General features: G+C 42.1%; 1 protein-coding gene across 2 annotated transcripts in view; it reads left to right on the top strand.

Moving 5' to 3' along the window:
* Nucleotides 1-21,398, top strand: part of HMGA2 (high mobility group AT-hook 2) — a 137,765-nt gene that overhangs the window by 63,778 nt on the left and 52,589 nt on the right. Inside the window, exon 4 of one of the 2 annotated variants that reach the window (XM_081878149.1) lies at nt 3,690-3,834. The exons of the other annotated variant lie outside the window; for it this stretch is intronic. Coding sequence (XP_081734275.1) covers nt 3,690-3,834 — 145 coding nt within the window. The remainder of the gene's footprint in view (nt 1-3,689; nt 3,835-21,398) is intronic. 2 annotated transcript variants of the gene reach the window in all.

The raw sequence follows: 21,398 nt of genomic DNA, 5'->3' as shown, positions 1-21,398 counted from the left end.
TACATAATAGAGTTGGCATTCTTGAAACTGAAGCACCTTGTGTTTTCACTGTTCCTAAATGTTAAGGATTGATGTACACAGAACCATTCCTCCCTGATGTTCTTCCCTCACAGCTTCTCCAGAGTGACCCTAGGAGTCAACTCTCAGTGGCTGACTTACCTGCTTTCACTTTCATTGGCTCCAAGCAACACAAATGATGAAAAGACTTATTCTCAGTGGCTAAAAAGCTCATTTTTATACTTATTGGGCAGATCCAGGGCATTGGAGGCAGGGATCCTCCTGGGATCCTGCTGTACAAATAGTAACAGGTCTTCAACCCCCTTTGATCCCAGTCACTACACCTCAGTTTACAACATAAATCCCCAAACCCTGTGCCAGAGCACATTAGTGTGCTGAGAGAAAAAAGGGAAGGAAGAAAATAAGTATTGTAGCGGTACTTAGGATCACAAAGAACCCATACCTGGAAGAGATTGCCTGCATTGTCTCTACATGATTATTTCTCTGGCCTTCCCTTTTTTTGCTGGAGGACAGTGAATTCTGTCACATCTGTACATTGATTGGACTTTGGAAATTACTTTGTACCAGGCTGGATTGCTTGCCGACAAACCCTTTATATATAGAACCACCTTCATGCAAGGCATGCGCTCTTGTTACAGAGTTCTGGGCTCTCATGCAAGTTCCTTCTCATCCAGAGATGGGTTTTGCTCAAATGGTAGCTTTCTTCTCCTGATCCTCCAATGCAAATAGCAGATATAGAGGGATCCGTCTGCATCAGAACTACAAGCGAGGCCAGCTGTAAAATCCCTTTTAGCACCTAGGGTTCCACAATTTCCTTTTTAAAAGCCATTCTTGAAATTGCTGGTTGTGAATGGCAATGTTGTGTGTTGTTTGGAGTTCAGCCAGCTACTGCAATGAGTGCCGCTATCTCCAAATCCCTTAGCGAATTAGAAAATAGATGGCTGGTGTTGGGTGCTTAGCAAGTAATTCCAACAAATTTGCTCCGAGTTTGTCTTCTGGCATACTGTCATTACATAGGCTCGAAAGATCCATTAGCCATGTATCTTCTCTCTGATAGAACTTTAGATCTTTCTGGATTCATATGCTGGAATGATCATGGCGGTATTTGAGGAGCCCATCGGGAGAGGGCTCTGTAATTAACTCATAGAAATCTTTGAGCAGAACCAAATGTAGAAGAATGGCCCCCAGCTTTCTACTGTCTTCCTTTATAAGCCTGATTCTTGCCACTATAATCAAGCTAACAATCATGTTGATTTGTTATAATAATTCCTTTAAATGCAGGCCGCAAAGCATATTATTTTTCAACTCTGGTTGTCTCACTTTAAAAAATGAACAACCCTTAAATGTGAGCCATCTGCTACACTTATCAAATAAAATGTGATAAACCAAGCATGTTTGAGTGCATGCATTTTGCCGGGTTTGCATTTTTTCGACGACCTATTCTCAGAGTTGATACTTATCTTTTAGACTGTCATACAATTTATGCAGCTGATGGCAATTAAAGAAACTGATTTGTGGCCATTTACATTCCTTTCAGAGGGTTCCAGTTAACATGTTATTCTCTCAATATATCATTCCTTTACACAATTTAACACTTTAGGCTGTACTTTCGCACAGCGATGCACATGTACATGCTATTTCACATTGATTTCTGTGTAACTTCCGATTTGCGTAATTTATGTAGGCTCATGGCTTTAACTGTGTGTGGCACCGATGCCTTCTGCTGCTGTTTACTTTCATTAAGAGTACGAATGGATGACACCCAAAGTGTTGGATGTATTGCAATTTCACCTTTCCCATACCATGTTGAGCTGTGATGTTCTGTGCCAGTATAGCCTCCAGAAAGTCATTGCAGTACATTGCAGCAGTCAGCCAAGGTTAACCCATTGTATCTTAAGTATTCTTTTGATTATGGCTTTGCTACAACAAGTGAAATGTTAATATACACAGCAATGGTGATTTATTCGCATCCTAGTAATAGCTATATTTTATTTTAGATACATACCCCAGCATGCAGACAGCTGCGTACATAGGTGGTAGTAGGGGGCACTTAGTTAAAGGGGTTTTTAATCTTTGTAAAATAACAGTGAGAGGACCAAAAGCAGCTGATATCCTCAAGCTGCCATTGTTTCCCTGGATTAGCACCCATGCCCAAGCCACTAGTGTGTCTTAGAAAGGAAGAGGTTGAGTTGCACCCATTAGGCTGGGAGAAGGAAATTGCTGTGCTTCTGCCCACCTCCTTTTGCTCTGTGGTGCTCCTTTCCCATGGTCCATTTTCCATGGAGCTAGCAGATACAAAGGACTCTCAACCTTAGGTGTCAAGTGGCCTCTACAGTTCAGGATCTTCCATGACTGCACATCCTTGTAGTAACCACCATACCTGTTTTGTAGGGTCCATATCAGAAGAGCTTGTTGTTGATGCAAACTTAGCATGTCCCAGGATTTCATATAGTCACTGAAACAATGATGATGGCAACTTCTAGGTCCTGGAATCTAGCTTATGAAAATGGCTGTGGCATGGGGCTGCTCATCCCTGGGATCTCCTGGGGCTGACGTAATTTGTGGCAATAGCCCCTGCAGTTATTTGGAGCTAGGTGGAAGGGAGATGATGTGGGAGAAAGGAAGAGCAGTCTTCACCTTCCCTCTCTCTTGTCTCCTTCATCCACTGTATTGCTTCACATGAGTCTTTGTTTTGTTGTGTTCCACCCGTTGGTATTGTACACTTAGGACTAGTTCACATATTTTTAATATCTGTATGAAGACTCTATGAATTTCCTTTTTCCTCAAGAGCTTATGCACTCATTTTAGGAATAATAAAATGCAAATACCTACAGTGAAAAAATGTCACTTCCAACCTCTTCTTTGTGGCTCTGGAACAACCCTGCAAATGTTGTTAGACTACAGCTCCCATCATCCCTTACCACTGGCCATGCTGGCTGGGGTTAATGGGAGTTGTGCACCAAAGTATCTGGAGGGCACCTAGTTGGGGAAGTTTGCTCTGGAACTGGGTCCTAAACTGGAATATCATGCCTTCCTACATCTCCCAGAAAAGCATGGGTTAGGGCGGTGTCACTTGGTTCAGCATATAGTGAAATGGGAGGGTGAAGGTAGAATTTAAGTCTTGAAGCATGGCTTAGGGTGGTGTTTCCCAAACTTGGGTCTCCAGCTATATTTGGACTATAACTCCCATCAAGACCAGTGGTCTAGCAAGACCAGTGGTCAGGGATGATGGGAACTGTAGTCTAAAAAAACAGCTGGAGACCCAAGTTTGGGAAACACTGGCCTAGACTGTTTGGGCACTTCTTTGCAACATGTGCTAGCTCCAGTTATTATATGATAAAATATATGACGGCCTAACAGTGATAGTGGCAGAATGAGTATGGATTTCAGCAGGGACACATACGGTTTTGTGAGGGGTTTTTTTTGTTGAGTCTGGGGTGGGTACGCTGCTTCACAGCAACTGTGCTGATCTCTACATTAACGTTTTGTAGACAAAATGCCAGACCTGGTGGGGGGAATCGTAGGGTCAGAATAAGAGGCACATTCTTCCAGCATGTTTGTCTTCCTTTTTAGAGTAGTACTTCTAGAGCAGTGTAGCTTTAAGGTGCCAAGTGAGTGATGTGGTGAGTCCCGGTGTTGCCATCATACCCGCTTTCTTATCTCTTACATAGGAAGCTGCCTTATACCGAGTCAAGACCACTGGTCCATCTAGTTCAGTATTGTCTACAGTCACTGACGGGCAGCGTCTTTGCCGGGTTTCAGACAGGGGTGTTTCCCAACCCTACCTGGAGATGCCGGGGACCTTTTGCATGCAAAGTATGTGCTCTATTCCTGAGCTTCATCTCTTTGTATATATTCCGTATATTTGATGCAAACTCTTGCTTTGTAATATTTCTGAGCCTTTTTTTTTTTTTGTCAAGTGGAAAACGAGCTAGAAACGAGAGCGAGCGAGTCACTCGCAAGCAGGCCACTTACATGCTAATGGGGGCCCTGTATTCCGTCACTGCCATCACACTGCTTTATAGATGCAAGCCCACCAGGAGCAGTAAAGCGGCATTTAAAGCAAACAGTAAAATGAACAACATTTGCAGAGCAATAAAAGGCAGCACCTTTGCAACTTCATTATTTTGAAAAATGTGAGAGCGTCAGTCACCAAGCACTGCAAATAAATAGCGTTTTATTGGGTTTCAAGTGAGCTCACATGCCAAATCAGACTTCCCCCTACGCTGCTGTTGTTGTGCTCTTTCCTCATCCTAGTGAACAGTCTGGAGAGAGAGAGAGGGAGAGAGAGAGAGAGAGAGAGAGAGAGAGAGAGAAAGCCAACATAAAATAAAAGTCTATAACTGGTTTTATGAGGAAACATATTGCAGTTAAGGACACATTGCAAAGAAAAGCCCTTAAGATCAGTGAAACTATAAGAAGTGGCGAGGGGGGAAAGGAAGTCACAATTATTGAATGTGTTGGGGTACAGATTGCATGGACTTCAGGACCAGATAAGATATTTGAATTAATGCATGCAATCTGCAACTAATTATTCACACCAAGTAAATAGTAGCAAATGGTCTTGAGTAAGCAAGATAAGTACCATAGGACCAAATTCTTACACTGGAAACTGAAATCTGCAGAGTGGTTTACAACACCGGAATTTGGCCTTTTAGTAGACTGAATATTTATTTGCATTTATTAATTAATTTATTCATTTATTACATGTGTATATGACCCTATACATGTAGATCTCAGGGTATTGCCTGCAAATATTTTGTCTGCTCATCATCAGCATGGCCTAGAGAAGTTGATGCTATGTACAAAGCAAGCACGAGAAATTCATGTTGTTGCAGGTTAACGAAGGACTGATTGAAACATGCAGGTTTCAAAGCAGTAACCTCATGCAGCTGTACTATTTCAGAACACACACAGGATTGCTTGTTTGAAAATGTCCCCACGTCAAAATTTTAAGTCTCGTGTAGCAAGCTTAGGGCTAATTTATGTAATCGGCAGAAGCAATCAGTAACACTTTTTTTGAGGGGGGGGGAGACTGTGTACCATTTCAGGTTGAAGGTGGGTGCTGTATGTTTAAATGCTCCTTCCTCCCACCAAAACACCTTTGTGTATATGAAATGAGCATGTGAAAAGGAGATGACTAGTTTGCATGGTGGGAACATTGCGTTCTCACCTGCAGCCTGTAGTACACTAGGGGGAAACTTCAGGAACATCATAAGATGTTTTATAGCAAGCTGGTCCACAGTTCATGTAGCTCAGTGTTGTCTGGTGACTGGCAGTGTCTTTCCAGCACTTCTTTCCCCTTAACTACCCAGAGGCACCGGGGTCTGGGTGTTGTTGTTGTTGTTGTTGTTGTTGTGAATCAAGTGTTTTTCTAAACCCTCCTCATGTTACGTTTTAGAGTGGCATTGAACCATAACATGAAAATCAGGCCTTTGATTACAATGAAGTGTTATAGGAAGGGAGAAAAGCACCCATACAAATGCCTATTGTCTTTTGTCATCTGACTCTTGTCTGCTTCTGGCTTCTAGTTTCAATATATGCCTAGCTTATTCACGTTATTAATTGATAGCAACAACAATCACAGCCCACGAGGTGCAGAATCAATCTGAGCGCAAATTTGCTTTTTTTTTTTTTTTTTTTTTTTTTTTACTTAACTGATGTGTGGATTGTGCTTTCTTTCTTATTCTGTGCATGCACTGTCGACACTTGTCCGCTTATGTTTATCTGTGAAATGCTGATTATATGTTCTTACTGTGTTTTGCCTATATGTGGAAGGTTCTTAATTGAGCAGGACTTCTTTGCAAAAAAATGTTTTTGGTTAGGATGCTGGTGCATAGAGGAACAGGAATACAAGAGTGATAGCTGTTGGACGTAGGTCAGTCCACAGAGCCAGTTTGCAGAGTGACCTTCAGTTGGAGACATTGCTCTCTCCCAAAGTTGAGATATGAAACATGCAGACTGGAGAGCTACCTTTTTGCTTCTCTCCCAACCCTTCCACCCAGGGCAAATTATTGTGGGCACTTGTCCCTGCCCTATCTGTTTCCCCCATGCCATGAGCTTTTGACAGCAATAACACTTAGGAGCTTGGAAGATGCAGCAGACTATATTTGTTGGGCAGCTTTATAGAGCCGTATCTTAAAAGTATTTAATGAACATGAGATAGAAGAGTCAAGTGAACATGATCTATATATTCTAAAATTTATATCCTGCCTTTCTAAACAAAAGCCAATCCAAGGCAGCTTACAATAATTTCAAAATATATATGTCAGGGAACTGCCATTGGAGCCAAGGGTGGTGGTAAGGCTGCCCAATGACGCTGGAGAGGGAACCAGCAAGGAGAGAGGGAGAGCTTCCGCTGGGGAAGGAAATAGACGTGACGCCAGGGAGAAAGAGGAGGCTGAGGGAGCTTCGGAGGGAAGGCTCTGGGACTGTTCCAGCGAGACCAGCGGGGAGAGCACAGGACCTCCCCTTGGGACGCCCACTCTGCGCAGAAAGCTTCCGCGCAGGGAAGCTAGGCGACGACTTGGTGTCAAAGAACTTTTATGTTGGAGGAAATTCAGGAAACGCCCACTGACGGATTCTGCCAGTGATTGAGACAGTCACAGAGTATTGACTGTCCAGCCAGGGGAAAGTTTTAACCAAACTACTCAGCTTGGAGCAGTTTGCGCCTTACGCACAAGCAACCCCAAACCCCATTACAGCAATCCGTCAGTCCTTGACGTTGCTTGTGCAGAGGAGGCATCATGAGTCTGACCAGAGGATCAGGCGCCACATATATTTTTGCCAATACATATGGCAAAAGCAGTTTAAAATACAACACACCAACAGAGAAATAGCGAGAGCAAGAAACACAGCAAAAAAACCCCAAATTCTGCAAAGGTTGTTACTGGGACTTGTTCAGTTTGAAATTCAATTAGGATGTTTGGTTTTTAATGTGATAATAGTGAAAATGGTATTGGAGAAATATTGAGCCAAAATGTATTGCCTGCAACATTCAGCATTACAATTATGAACAATTATGTATTGCATTCACGTAGGTTTTACTTTTTCATTATTGTTAACATGAAATAAATTGTAGTGCTTTTGGGGGTAGCACCACTTCAACTTGTAATGAATTGAGACCAAATGTGCAAATGGAGCATGGTTCGCTTCTCTAGGAGAAAAAGTTTTTCTGATGAGGTGAATAATAATCACAAGCTGTTGAACTTGGCTGTCATCATGGGCTAGCCAAGCCCTCGTTGTATGCACAGTGTGATGGAAAACTCCATTAATGGAAGTTTTTAATGTAATACGTTTATCAGGAATCCTAGTGCACTTCAGGATGGTGGTACCTTTTCATCAAATGAAGCAACAAAACATGGATATGAAAACCAGTTACAAGTTGCATGTAGTTAAATACAACCTTAGGGACATGGGTGGCACTGTGGTCTAAACCACTGAGCCACTTGGGCTTGCTGATCAGAAGGTTGGCGCTTCGAATCGCTGCAATGGGGTGAGCTCCCCTTGCTCGGTCCCAGCTCCTGCCAGCCTAGCAGTTCAAAAGCACATCAAGTGCAAGTAGATAAATAGGTACCGCTCCGGCGGGAAGGTAAACAGTGTTTCCGTGTGCTGCTCTGGTTCGCCAGAAGCGGCTTAGTCATGCTGGCCACAGCATGTACGCCGGCTCCGTCGGCCAATAAAGTGAGATGAGCGCCGCAACCCCAGAGTCATCCGCAACTGGACCTAACAGTCAGGGGTCCCTTTACCTTTTTAAAATACAGCCTTAAGTCAAATATTTGACTACTCTTTGCATTTTCAAAAATCAGTACTATTAATACGTTGTTTAAAACATCTTTCCAATTATTTATTGGATGCAATGATTCAATATATTTCTTTGTCTAATTTTAAGAAGCATACTATATAGCTGTTTCTTTTTACTAAAAAGTGAAAAGCGTAAACTGTTGAAAAATTGTGGAAAATACCCCCCCCGCCCCCCTGCAAGTAATATCTATAGTGGGAATTCAGCTTCCATTGTGAGGTTAACAGCAATTGTGCATGCCTCACTAGGTGTATAACTGGATCCCACATAATTTTTTTTTCTGGGAAAAACCACCCCTAGTAAAATATCATGTCACACCTGGCTGGCTTAGAAAGTTGTAGCCCCATATTTTAATGCTGTTAGTTCCCCCGGTTTAGCTAGCCAAGAATTTTCTCAGGGCATACAGAAAAATAACACACGGTGGTCAGCCTGTGATCTGCGATTAAATGGCTGGACTAGTACATTATTTATTTGGTTAATTTAGACAAATAACAGGAAAAAGGGGAATAAGTTGTTACTGCAAAAGAAACATTCAAACGAAACGATGGTAATTTGAGAGAGGCCCTTTTAAGTTGGTTCTAAACAAAGTCGGCACAGTTTTATGTAATAAGGAATGTTTTAACGAATGCTTTGAACAACATTTTCTTCAAATGTTCATTGCATCTAAGTTCTTATTTTTTGTGTGCGCGCTTTTATTTGCTCCAGAATACTGCCGGGCTGCCAACAAAGGAAGGCCTGTGCTCCCAGGAATTTTCTAAATTCCTCTCTGGAGTAGGCATTTTTCTCAGCTACAAAGGCCCTTTGGCAAATTTCCTCTAATCATTGGATTTACCCTGGGCTCTGATAAGTGCCATTCATGGACTTGGTCTGCTGTTTGATGGGGCTGAAGCATTAATGGGATCTTTTCACCATAAATAAAACACAGTAACCTTAAGCGGAGGAATCAGAACTGCTGTTGCTGAGAAGAGTTCAACATTTCCTCGTTTCCCTGTTTTGTTTTTAAATCAATATATTTATTTTAAGTTCATCTGGCTGTATTCGTAGATCCTAGGACACTCACCCTACCTCGATAAACCAATGGGCTGTTCAGCAGCTTGCATTGCATCATTTTGGTGTGTAAGAAGATTCTATAAGATAATATACGATAAATGTGCTGCCTACTGGGAGGTCTACATATTCCCCCACTCCCCAGTTGATTTTATGCCACAGGGGAAGAGGATGCATAAGGAGTTTTGATTCAAAAGTTTACTTTTGCATGGAGGTAGATTCCGGATTGGAATTTTAAAAATAGCATTACAGTGGCAGAGAGGTGGGGTGTGTGTGTGTATGTGTGTGTGTGTGTGTAAAGGTTATTAAGGAATGTCGTATGTGTCTCTCTCTGTGTGTGTGTGTGTAAAGGTTATTAAGGAATGTCTCGCCTTCAACATCATAATATGAATTACAGTTTCCACCAGTCTTTACTATTTCCCTCCCTCTCCATCTCTCTCTGGATACAGTTTCTTTGTAATGTTTTGGGAGGGGAGAGACAGACTACATTTGCAGGTTTCCTCCCTAGAAGCTGGCAAACAAGTATTCCACTGTCCCAGCAAAGGATTTGTTGTGAAAAGTAATTTCTCAAAGGAGCAACAAATTCAGTCTTGCTCTGTAAACTTTAATCTCAGAAACCACAAAGATCAGACAGTGCTACTTTTTCCCCCATTAGCTTGTTGTGGAGGAGAGAGAGGTTTTTGCAGGGCGGGGGTTCTATTCAAATTTGTCTGATAACACTGTTGCCCACAGAGTGGTTTGCGGCGTGTGGAATTAGTTCAGGGGCATTCAATAGGTGACTTCACTATGTGACTCTGGAAAGATTGCTTGGCCCTAAGATTTTGAACCAAACATATTGTTTGCCACTGCATTGGGCCTTTTTTTTAAAATGGCCAACAACAGCCTGGTGGTGAAATGATTTTTGTCAAGACAGTGGTACCTCTCGTTACGAACTTAAATAGTTCCAGAGGTCCGTTCTTAACCTGAAACCGTTCTTAACCTGAGATACCACTTTAGCTAATGGGGCCTCCTGCTGCCGCCGTGCCACCGCCGCACAATTTCTGTTCTCATCCTGAGGTAAAGTTCTTAACCCGAGGTACTACTTCTGGGTTAGCGGAGTCTGTAACCCAAAGTGTTTGTAACCCGAGGTACCACTGTAGTTTGAAAGCCTTCCCTGGTGGCTGAGATTATTAATAGACAGATATATATTATTAAAAACTTTACTACATGCACTTCATTGCAAATGCAATTCAAGAGTGGGTTACAGTTAAAATACAAGTCATATGCACAATGCAACCACTTAAAAAAAAACCCAAGGCAGATAAATTACTAAATTACTACCAAGTAATAATAAAATAAACATCTCCCTTGACACCGAGTTCATTAGCACTGGGGAAGTGAGCTCCATTGGTGCTCTGTTTCTGTCTGTTACTTGATATTTGTAGGTTATATGGGTATATATATATATTTTGCTTATAGATTTTTAGATTGCTTTGCATGGGTCTTCTTATTAGCCAAGTAGCCTCCATATTTTCCACTACAAATTTATAGAGCCCTCTGGCAAGCACAGAGAGCTGTGCGAAGAAGTGGGAGCTTGTCTCACTTGCATGGAGGCTACCGAAAGAAGCAGCAGGAGCGGTGCCTACTGATTCTTTCCTTCTCCAAACTCCAGCACAAATGAGAGCCTGTCAGAGGCTACTGGAAGTCTTCCTTGCTAGAGGCACTCCAATCAGATGAATGGACGGGTGGAAGTGTGATTGTAAGCTGTGTGCTCCCTTCATTTTATGTTGCTTGAATAGAGTACTTTTAGTGGCCAGGTGCTATTGAATATTATAAAAATAGGTTTAAAAGCACTTCTGGACTCTACTCCATGCCAGGTGTGCAATACAAGCACTGTTCCCTTGACCCTAGCCTATAAGGGTTCTGTGTGGTCACTTTCAGTTATGTCTGGTTGCAGGATAGAGGCCAATACAGTGGTACCTTGAGTTACATACGCTTCAGGTTACATACGCTTCAGGTTACAGACTCCGCTAACCCAGAAATAGTACCTCGGGTTAAGAACTGTGCTTCAGGATGAGAACAGAAATCGTGCTCTGGCGGCGCAGCGACAGCGGGAGACCCCATTAGCTAAAGTGGTGCTTCAGGTTAAGAACAGTTTCAGGTTAAGAACACACCTCCAGAACGAATTAAGTACTTAACCCAAGGTACCTCCGGTTACGAACGGGATCCGTTCTGGAGCCCCGGCCGTATCCCGAAAATTTCATAACTGGAGAACTGCTTCTGTGCACGCGCATGGTGCCGCAGAGCGCTTCCGCGCATGTGCGAGCAGCAAACCTACTTCCAGGTTTGCTGCAGCCATAACCCGAAAATTCCATAACCTGGAGGTTATGCAACACGAGGTACCACTGTAATTGGAGAACTGGAAAAATGGTGCAGTCCAGGGTGTCATCAAGGGCTCATTGTGAGAGTCAGTAGCTGCAGCTTCAGGCTGGAAGATCTAATTAGAAGTCTGTACAAGGTCTAGTGTGGAAGCAATTCAAAAGTGGACAAATGGATGCAGCTGCAGGTAAAAGGTGGATCACAGCAAATGCAGGATGGTGAGGAGAATAAAGGATGGTCTGCAGCCCCAAGCTTTAGGAGAGAATCGGTTTTTAGAACCAGGCAGAACAATCCGCTGCCCAAACAAAGAACTGCAAGTTGTTTGGAGAGTTTTCCTACTCCATGAGCATCAGCGCAAGAGGGGAAAAGCACGTCAAGGAGCTCTCTGGTGGATCCAAATGTGGAGCAAAGGTGGGCCCCCATCAGGAGAGCTCTCATAGTTGTATTCAAGAACTCCCCTTTGTTTTATTTGAGCACAAGTTTCCATGCACTTGCGACCAACTCCTGCAAGGCCTTGCAATGTAGGTCTTACATAGTATGGCTGAATTAACTGGCTGGCAGTAATTGGGTGTCCTGGGTGTTTTTCCTGTGCCAGAAGAACAGTTGTGACAGGCAAAAATATTATCTTGCCATTGAGACATCGAGAACATTTTTTATACGCTGACTGACACTTACTGCAGAAGTGGTTCCCCTAAGGACAGTGAGAGTGCAGCAAAGCAAACTGATTTTAATAGCAGACCCAAGTTTTTATTTTCCAATGTTTTGTCAGACTGTGGTGCTGAAACATTGTGTTGGGGATAATTTCTGCAGCTGTGGTTTAGTACAACTTGACTAGGTAACACTATTTACAAAATTGGTTGCTGGCTGTTAGGTTTTCCTCATTTCATTAAACCTGCCTAATGAAAATGACCTTTTGTAAAAATTTACTAATAACTTACAATGAAGTCCTCTTTCTTGATCTGGTACTCTCTAAGGGAATAGATTATTTACTGTTTGATAGGAATCCAGTTGGGCATAACCAAAACATAACATAAAAGCCTTTGCTGGATATACAAGACTATTTTCTCATGCTAACATGCAGTCTATAGGTATGGGCAAAAGCTGGTGAGAGAAACTGTGTTTTTTGGCCCTTTGATGTGGAGCAGAGCTGTCCTTAGCTGACTGAGAATTGGGGAGAGATTGTATTATGAATCAAACATCCCAGCTGGAACTTCAAAGTAATACTAATTAAAAAAAATGCGAGTGGATTAATGTTTTATGGATGTTTGAAAAAAAATGCTGAGGTTGAATTAACCGAATCACTGTGCACAGCAATTAAGGTGCCTGATCCACTTTACCCTTGATGAACCATGACTCTGTGTTCCCTTTTGGCAAGGCACCGCCCCCCCGCCCCCCGTGACTAACAACTCACTTTGTTATTGCGCATGGATTACAGCTGGTGTAAATCTAAATCACATTTTATAAGCTCTACTTCCCCTTGATGCTGCGAGAAGATCCATCCATGCCCAGTGCCATATGGCTGGACAAATTCTAGGAAGATTGATTGCTATATGCACTAGTAATGCTATATGCACTAGTCATGATTGCTATATGCTCCTTCTAGGCTCCGAAGCATTGTGCCTCTGAATGCCAATTGCTGGTAAACAACAGCAGGAGAGGACTAGTAAACTCACGTCCAACTTGTGGGTTTCCCCTAGGCCTCCGTGGGTTTGACCTCCGTGGAAAACAGGATGTTTGACTAGATCAGTGTTTCTCAATCTTTTTCCAACCATGGCTCCCTACTGACAACAACAATAATGATAATAATACAGTTGTTAAATATTTTTACATCAGAATTTGATTAGGTTCCCCCCCCCCCAAAGCTCATTCAACAAAACATCCACTAATCTGGCAATATATCTCCTTGCTTCCAATTCCTTCTGCAATGCATTGTCAAAGAGATTTCTATAATTATATTGAGCTGATTTATAATTTGCTGGGAATTTAGTGCTCGCTTTAAAGAACGATCTTTTTCTGATTACCGTGCTGTTAAGAAGTAGTTTCAAGTCTTCTTAAAGGATTGGTGCTATAAAACGCCAATCACAGCTTAATTGCTGTCCAATATGTTAATTTCAGATGACATAAGAAAGGTCTTTGAAATCTAATTCTTGATTGCATCTAATAACCTAGTTTTTATAGTGCCTGAACTTTAAGACATAAGCCTCCAGCTAAACCCATGTAGGGAAGTAGCCAGGAGGTCACATTTAACAATGATTGAACGTGAAGTCCTTCTGGTGTTCTGTTGGAGGCAAAGCGGAATCATCAAGAGGTCGCCTTGGAGGTCAGCGTCTCCAGCAACAGGCTCCATTTGTTTGTGTGCGTGTGCATGCGCGCAATTTATTTTCTATGTACTTGAATCTCCAAAGAATGGTAAAAGCAACAGTTTAAAATAAATGGCAGTCAAACTGAAACAGCCCCCTTACTGGTTATAGAAGTGATGTCTTGGGATGGCACAGGAAGGGGAAAGAGAATGCACTCCCACCTTTGCTCAACCAGTTTCAAGATGCTCAGATCCCCTCTGCTGGCCGGAAGATATTTAAAACTAAGAACTTTGAAGTCCTTTGAAATCCAGCACTTCGCATCATTTTCTGCCCAATACCACGCATGTTAAGTCAGAACTAAATGTTCATGAGTTCATTTGGGGTTAACACCTGAGTTAAAGGTGCCTCGGATTCTAGCATTCATGTTGAATAGTTTGATCTATACCTAAAACCTTTGCTGTGTCTCTTTTTGTCTTGTTTTGCTTTGGAAGCATGTTCTCTGCTAAACTAATCTGTCAGGTACTTTTAGGGTTGGGTTTTTGCTTTTGTTTTGTTTGTTTTTTTATAAAAAAAAAGCAGAACAAATGATTTACTGAAATATGTGCAGCACAATCCTATGCATATTTTGCTCAGGAGCAAGTCCCACTGTTGTAGAATGTATCTTTGAGTTTGTATGAATTTTTGCAAAAGCATTTGACCATAAGCAATAAAAGTTTGACCTGACCTGACTTCTGTGGTCAATGGAACTCACTCCCTAGCAAATTTAAGACTGCTTCCTAAGGTTGCAATACTGTGTTTGCATGCTTGGTACTTGCTTCTGTATAATCAAGGCCCACAGAGCGGCAGACGTAAAAATACTACTATAATTTCGTTGAACTTTTGTAGGGTTTATTTTTTAGTACACCTGCTTAGGATCATGCTGCCAACACCATATGTAGAGGAAAGTCATCCAGGATTTTACGTAGTGTAGACCCACTGAAATTACTGAACTGAAGTTAGCCATGGCTATTAATTTTAATAGGTCTGTTCGGTTCTGAGTAGGATTAACATTAGACACAGTCCCAGATGCCTTAAGTTTCAGCAGCCTACTCTCTGCAGGAAAGGTATCTATGTGAACCTACAGAGATAGAGAAAGGAAGCAAACTGGAGCTATGAAAATGGAAAAGATAGAGACTTATAGTGTGAGTCTGGGTTTTATTTTATAAAGCATTGCCACCATCTGAAAGAGTGCAGGATTTACATTCTCCAGAAGAGGGTTGTCAGTAGTTCCTGTTTATTTCTTCCTCAGCGGTGGTTCATTTATTCCTTTTCTACCATAGCTGTGTGTTCTGACTTGCTGGCCTGGGATCTTTTCTAAAGCTTGTTCAGACATTCTCTTAACTATGGTTATATAAGCCTATGAAAGATTATGGTAATTTCCCCCCTCACCTGTGAACACAGGTAAACAAGTCACAGCTCTTGAGAAAATCAAACAAGCTGACAGACCACACACTTGGAATATTTACTGAACCCACAGGGGTACAACTTGGGATATTGCAGTCTGCAAACATACCCTCATAAACTTGAAATTCATAAATGAAGAGATTTAAGTTAAAAGCAACTTCATGAAACCGATGGAAGGCATTCAAACTAAAACTGGGTTCATGTGCAATGAAGCAAGTTGTGCCACTGGCTGTTAGAATAACTTGACTCTCAATGCAATCCTGTAAGTCCCATTGAGTTCAGTGGGGTAAAGTGGGTATATAATTGCAGCTTGATTTTTTTGTGTAACATTGTACTAAATATTTCTTGTAATTTTTAAATTAGAAGGAACTACATGTACCTTATGCAATATGAATATGCGTGCATTTATATTTTTTGTTTGATTTTTAGCTTCAGTAACTGCAAGTCGCAGCTGACATTTGAAGAAAGGGCTGCCTTTTAATAGTGTTTTTTAAAAAATATTTGGGCAATAATTATAGTTCTATTGTGCCATTTCATTCTTTGATACTAAATGCTATCTTATGGTAATATATACCAATTTGATGTGTCTCATGCATCTGTGTATCTTTCATTTGTGTACACCAGGGGTTGTCAACCTCGTCCCTACCGCCCACTAGTGGGCATTTCAGGATTCTAGGTGGGGGGTAGGGGGTTCTACGGCACAAGCTGAATCCTCCTTCCATTGAGCACTGGTGGGCAGTAAGGAAATTTTACCATCAAGAAAGATGTGTTAGCGGGCGGTAGGTATAAAAAGGTTCACTACCCCTGGTGTGGGGACACGGGTGGCGCCGTGGTCTAAACCACGAGCCTAGGACTTGCCGATCAGAAGGTTGGCGGTTCAAATCCCCGCAACGGGGTGAGCTCCCGTTGCTCAGTCCCTGCTCCTGCCCACCTAGCAGTTCGGAAGCAGGTCAAAGTGCAACTAGATAAATAGGCACCGCTCCGGCGGGAAGGTAAACGGCGTTTCCATGCGCTGCTCTGGTTCACCAGAAGCGGCTTAGTCATGCTGGCCACATGACCTGGAAGCTGTACGCCGGCTCCCTCGGCCAATAAAGCGAGATGAGCGCCGCAACCCCAGAGTCGATCACGACTGGACCTAATGGTCAGGGGTCCCTTTACCTTACCCCTGGTGTACACTTTGTGAGGGCATGACCCTGAAAGTTACTTATTTTATTTATAATTTTTTTGTAGTGCTTAATATAATGAAAATCTATTAAGTGGTTTACATAAAAAGTATTCTATGCATGCAAACATACATCAAACAAACAAATTAACAGCAACTAAGTTGTGTAATCTACACAGCCCTGTAATGCTGGCATCCACTGTAGTATTACCACCAACCGGTGAAAACTCTTTCCTGCCCTCTGCATAGGATTGGGAGCACGATGGGCATTGGGTTAACCCATGGCCATCTTTCCTGCCTTAAGAGGTACAGTGGAACCTTGGTTCCCAAACACCTTCGTTATTGTACGTTTCAGCTCCCAAATGCCAAAAACCTGGAAGTAAATGTTTCCGTGTTCAAACGTTTTTCAGAACCCAGACGTGTGACGTGGCTTCTGCTGAGTGCAAGAAGCTCTTGCTGTAGCCTTATTGGAGTTCACTGATTGGGTCTGCATTGCTGCGGGACAGAAGGCAGGAAGTCAAATGACACCGAGGTTGGTTCAAAGAAAGAGTTTATTCTGCTCTCCGGATAGCAGAAGGCAGTTGCGTGATCAAGTCCACAGCAAGTCCAAAGAAATGACAAGTTTCATGCAGTATATATATCCTCCAGACACCCTCTCCCCCTTCCCCAGCCACGTCAGCTTGTACACGCAGGTTGACATCACAGATGTTTCTGCCCCGGCACTCTTAACCATAAAAGGGATTTCCTTCCTGCACTCCTGACCATAAAAGGATATTCCTGTTCCTATCTTGGAGCCAGAGGTCACCATCTCCAAGAACATGCTCTGGCTGGGTCCCAGACTGGGTCTGTGCGTCTTTTGTGGTGAGCACATAAGATAAGGTACAGACGCGTCTGTGTCTATTCTACTGGTAGAGTCAAGGCCAGCCTTGCCGTCACAAACTGATAAAGAGTGAGCTGTGTTCTTGTTAGGCATTTGCTCAATGGCTCAAGTTTATGCATTTTAGCTAAGGAAAAATAGGGATTTTGGTGCAGTTTTCAAACTGCCTTCACAGTCAGTTTTGGGTTTGGGAAACCCATTCCTTCATTGCAACCAATGGGAAGCTGCGCCTTGGTTTTCAAACGAAGTCTCTCAGGGTCCCTTCTGAGTGCACACATTGCTACGTTGGAAGAAGAAGAAGAAGAAGAAGAAGAAGAAGAAGAAGAAGAAGAAGAAGAAGAAGAAGAAGTTGTTGTTGTTCCTTCCTCTAGTCTACCTTCTGTTGTGTTACATAGCTAGGTTTATCTAGTACAACCTGAGACTCATGACTACAGGCTTGTACTCTTTGTTCTCTGGCAACAGCTGAAATTCCACCGTAATTACCTTTTTACCGTACAAAGCCTGCCTCTTACCTTATGAAATCTGGACTTGGAAGGGCATCTTGCATGAGAGGGTGTGTTTTTGTTTACGTTTCTAGGAAATGCAAGTGGGTGTTCTGTGATGGTTACAAATCCCTTTCATTTCCCCCCCTCCCTTTTCTTCCTTTACCATGACCTAACCTACTAAAAACTTTCTCAAAGTAGGAACAATCAGCATGTGCACGGATCACATTATCAGTCTAAATGTTGTTAGCAGTGCCCTTTTATAAACCCTGCTCCTATAGAGCACTTTCAAAACAGAGCACGTCAAAGTAATTGTTATGCCTGGCACCAGTGCAGGCGTGCTGGGACGTCTCCCAATTCAGTATAAATGTTATAACCTGTGGAATTTAAAAGGATGTAAGGTGTTGCATGGCCTGCAGGCAGGAAACAAACCAGGGTTTGGTTTTTGACTTTAGTTAGCTTCCAAATATTTGGTATTTATGGAATCACTAATTTCTATTTAATTTTTCCAAATAACTGAGCCAAACTCTACTTGCCGTTTACATGCATGCGGGCATGTTGTGTTTCCATGGCATCGGTTGAGGACCAGTATGTTCACTATACTTATGACGGATTGGAGCTAGTAAAACAGGGATCAGTTTATGGCCAGGAATGTGTAGTTTCTACATATGTAAAAGAAATCATAAAGTTTCCATACAGTGAGTTGTATTTGAGGGTAAAGTTACTGGACCTGTGACAAGAACCAGTAGATTTTGCTTTTATCTCATTTATACCAGTCGTCATGCGGTAAGATTGCAATTTCTAATAGATGTTAATTGAATTTATTACTGCAGCCTTTCTTTCTGGTATTCCTTCAGTGGAGGTCCTGTCAATGTTTCCATTCTTACACTGTTTATTAGCAGTGTATAACACAGCCATAAAATTCTCTCCAGACCAAAATGTAGTGTATAGTTCTCAGCTTAAGTCCAAGAACATTTTTCTTCTCCACAGAATTTAAAGGAAATTGGTTTGGCCACGATTTAGTTAGAAGAATACAAAAATAGCACTTTGGCCAGGTTTTGACATATTTTGCATGCCTCTCAACTAAAAAGAAACAAATACTTTTGAAAACCAGAATGTGCTCTACAGCTCTTTGAGTTTAACAAAATTAAGAAAACAGATTATCATTCACATACATTGGGCTGCTTAGAATTTTTTTTAAAAAACGGGGGTTGAGAGGGAGAAATGAAAATGTGTGGAAGGACAGAGGCAAAGAGTGCATAGAAGGGTATATACACAGCCCCTTCCCGTGTCCACTCAATGCATGAGGGCAATGGACAGCTGCATTGGCTACCCCTACTTCTGCCACCAAGACACATAGGTTGTATACACACTCCTGCTTACTCTGCATTCAATTCACTCACACTGCTGGTTTGGGAAACAGTGTGCCCATGATGTTAACCACAATTTACATCTATCCTATGAGACGCAGGTGGCGCTGTGGTCTAAACCACAGAGCCTCTTGGGCTTGCCAATCAGAAGGTCGGTGGTTCGAATCCCTGCAACGGGGTGAGCTCCTGTTGCACTGTCCCAGCTCCTGCCAACCTAGCAGTTCGAAAGCACACCAGTGCAAGATAAATAGGTATCACTGCAGTGGGAAAGTAAACGGCGTTTCCATGCACTCTGGTTTCTGTCATGTTGTACCATTGCACCAAAAGCAGTTCAGTCATGCTTGCCACATGACCTGGAAAGCTGTCTGAAAGCGAGATGAGCGCCACAACCCCATAGTCGCCTTTGACTGGACTTAACCGTCCAGGAGTCTTTTACCTTTATCCTGCAGTTTCTTGCGAATTTTAATTTGGTTTCTCTCAAGCCAGCTTCAGTCTGAGTTGAAAGCGCCTCCTGGAGTAAAAACACCCCCACCTTGTTTGCCCACTGCTGTGGACATACAACAGGTGACTCAGATGCACATCAAACTATGCTGATGTTGTACAATAAGCGGCAAATGCAGTTTGCAACACGGCAAAAAAAGAAGGACCTCACTGCATGTTAAGCCGGTAGTGTGCATACAGCCTCAGTAGCCATACACGGACGCACACACTGGCTGCATGTTTGGTGAATGTGTAAAACAACATAGATGGGGGTGGACCCTGGGCCAATCAAGATTCCTCCTTGTGCAGAGGTGCTCTATGCACACATTCCTGTTTCTAGTGATGTGAGGTGAAAATATTCTCGAGAATATTCTCTGCCAGAAAATTCTCCGGAGGAGAATTCTAATGCAATTCTAAATTCTAATGCAAGAACCAGTTTTACAACACACATTTTAAAAAATCTAGTAAATAATAAGTCAAGCTGTGGTATTGCCAGTGTAAGTAATGAATAATGTTTTTGTGTGTGTGTGTTTTGATCCAGTTACATTACTGGGCATTGTGTCAGTCACCAAAGGCAGTTCTGAAATGTGAGCTACAGAAAACATTTATTTATTTATTTTTAGTTTTAAAAATGCTTTTCATTTATTTTGATGAATATTTGAATTCGTATGTATTTAAACTATATGTAATAGCCTTTTTCTATTTTGGTGTGACCTCATTCTTAGCAATTCTATACCCTTGCCCATACAGTGTGATTTTTGTTTTTGTTTTTGTTTTTACAGAAAGTAGCTTTAATGCTTTATACACTTAAAGTACCTACGCCTATACAGTTATGTGTAACAGCATGTGAGGTGGCCTTGATTTAAACAGTTGACGTTTCTATATTGAATTTTCAATTTCAAGTATGGTGCAAAAAATCAAAGAATGTGAATTCACTGCATTGCCCCATTGAATAAAAGTATCTGTACAGTTTTTGGTTGCCATCTGAACAAGTTTACCCATGAATAAACATGTATATTAACTAATTATATCATTTTCAGTGCATTAAAATGAATATTTTCCTATTTAAAATGAAAATTCTGTAATATTCTCATTAATCAAGAATATTCTCCAAAAGATTATTCTTGAGAATTTAACCCCCCACTACCTATTTCAGACACTTGCTGAATGCCCACGTGTAGCCCCACATAGAAGGCAATTGAGTTTTGGGGTTACCAATGCATGAATCACAGTGACACACTGGTAAAACTGAGGGTAATTAAAGCTGCCATTATTACAGCATTTCCTCTTGTGGATGCCTCCTTGATTTCATTCTACATCTCAAGATCAGGGTGATGATGGCATGTTCCCAGTACTGTTCTTGGGGCAACAATTTTGTGGACGAGTCTCTGTCCCTTTGGTTATTTCTGGGCCCAACTCCCAGAGCAACACCATGTCCACTACATCCTACCCTGTTGTCGCTGCTATGCAGTTTATATTCAGGGTTAATTGTGCCCTACTGGTTCTCTCCATTCCAGTCTAGTTTATTGTGACCCCTCACAGCTTCCCTGCTAGGGTAATGCTGAAAACTAGGTTTCTACTGACTTCCTACCGCTAGAGTTTAGCTCCTGAGTTGTCGGTGCTCCTAGCACGCAGTGACCTTATTTGTCTGAGCTGTTGCTTTAATTGAATGAATGAATGAATGAATGGGTGTTTCTTACCCTCTCCTCGCTTGGCTGTTTAACTCGCCCTGATGCTTCATCAGCTGGGGCCCCCCTCTAGCTCAAGGAGTCCCATTTAACTTTTTGATATATGGACCATGTCTGTATTCAATTGTTAAGATTTTGTGTTAGAGAGTGATGTGATTATAGCTTTGAAGATGTCAGAAAGGGTGTTGGTGTCAGTGACCTCACCCTAATAATTTCCATAAAGTGTAACATACCAGGTGTTTGACACAAAGCATACATCTTACAGTGCTTTGTTGCACATGTGGCAGATCTCATTTGAGGTGTCAAGACTTCCATGGAATGCTTCCACATCAAAAGAACATTGCTGTTGCAGATATGGGTAGTGGCAGCCCA

This window comes from Podarcis erhardii (assembly GCF_964252035.2).
Source record: "Podarcis erhardii genome assembly, chromosome: 10".
Classification (NCBI taxonomy): domain Eukaryota; kingdom Metazoa; phylum Chordata; class Lepidosauria; order Squamata; family Lacertidae; genus Podarcis; species Podarcis erhardii.
The sequence above is the reverse complement of the archived record's forward strand: the minus strand, read 5'-3'. Positions and strand labels throughout refer to the sequence as shown.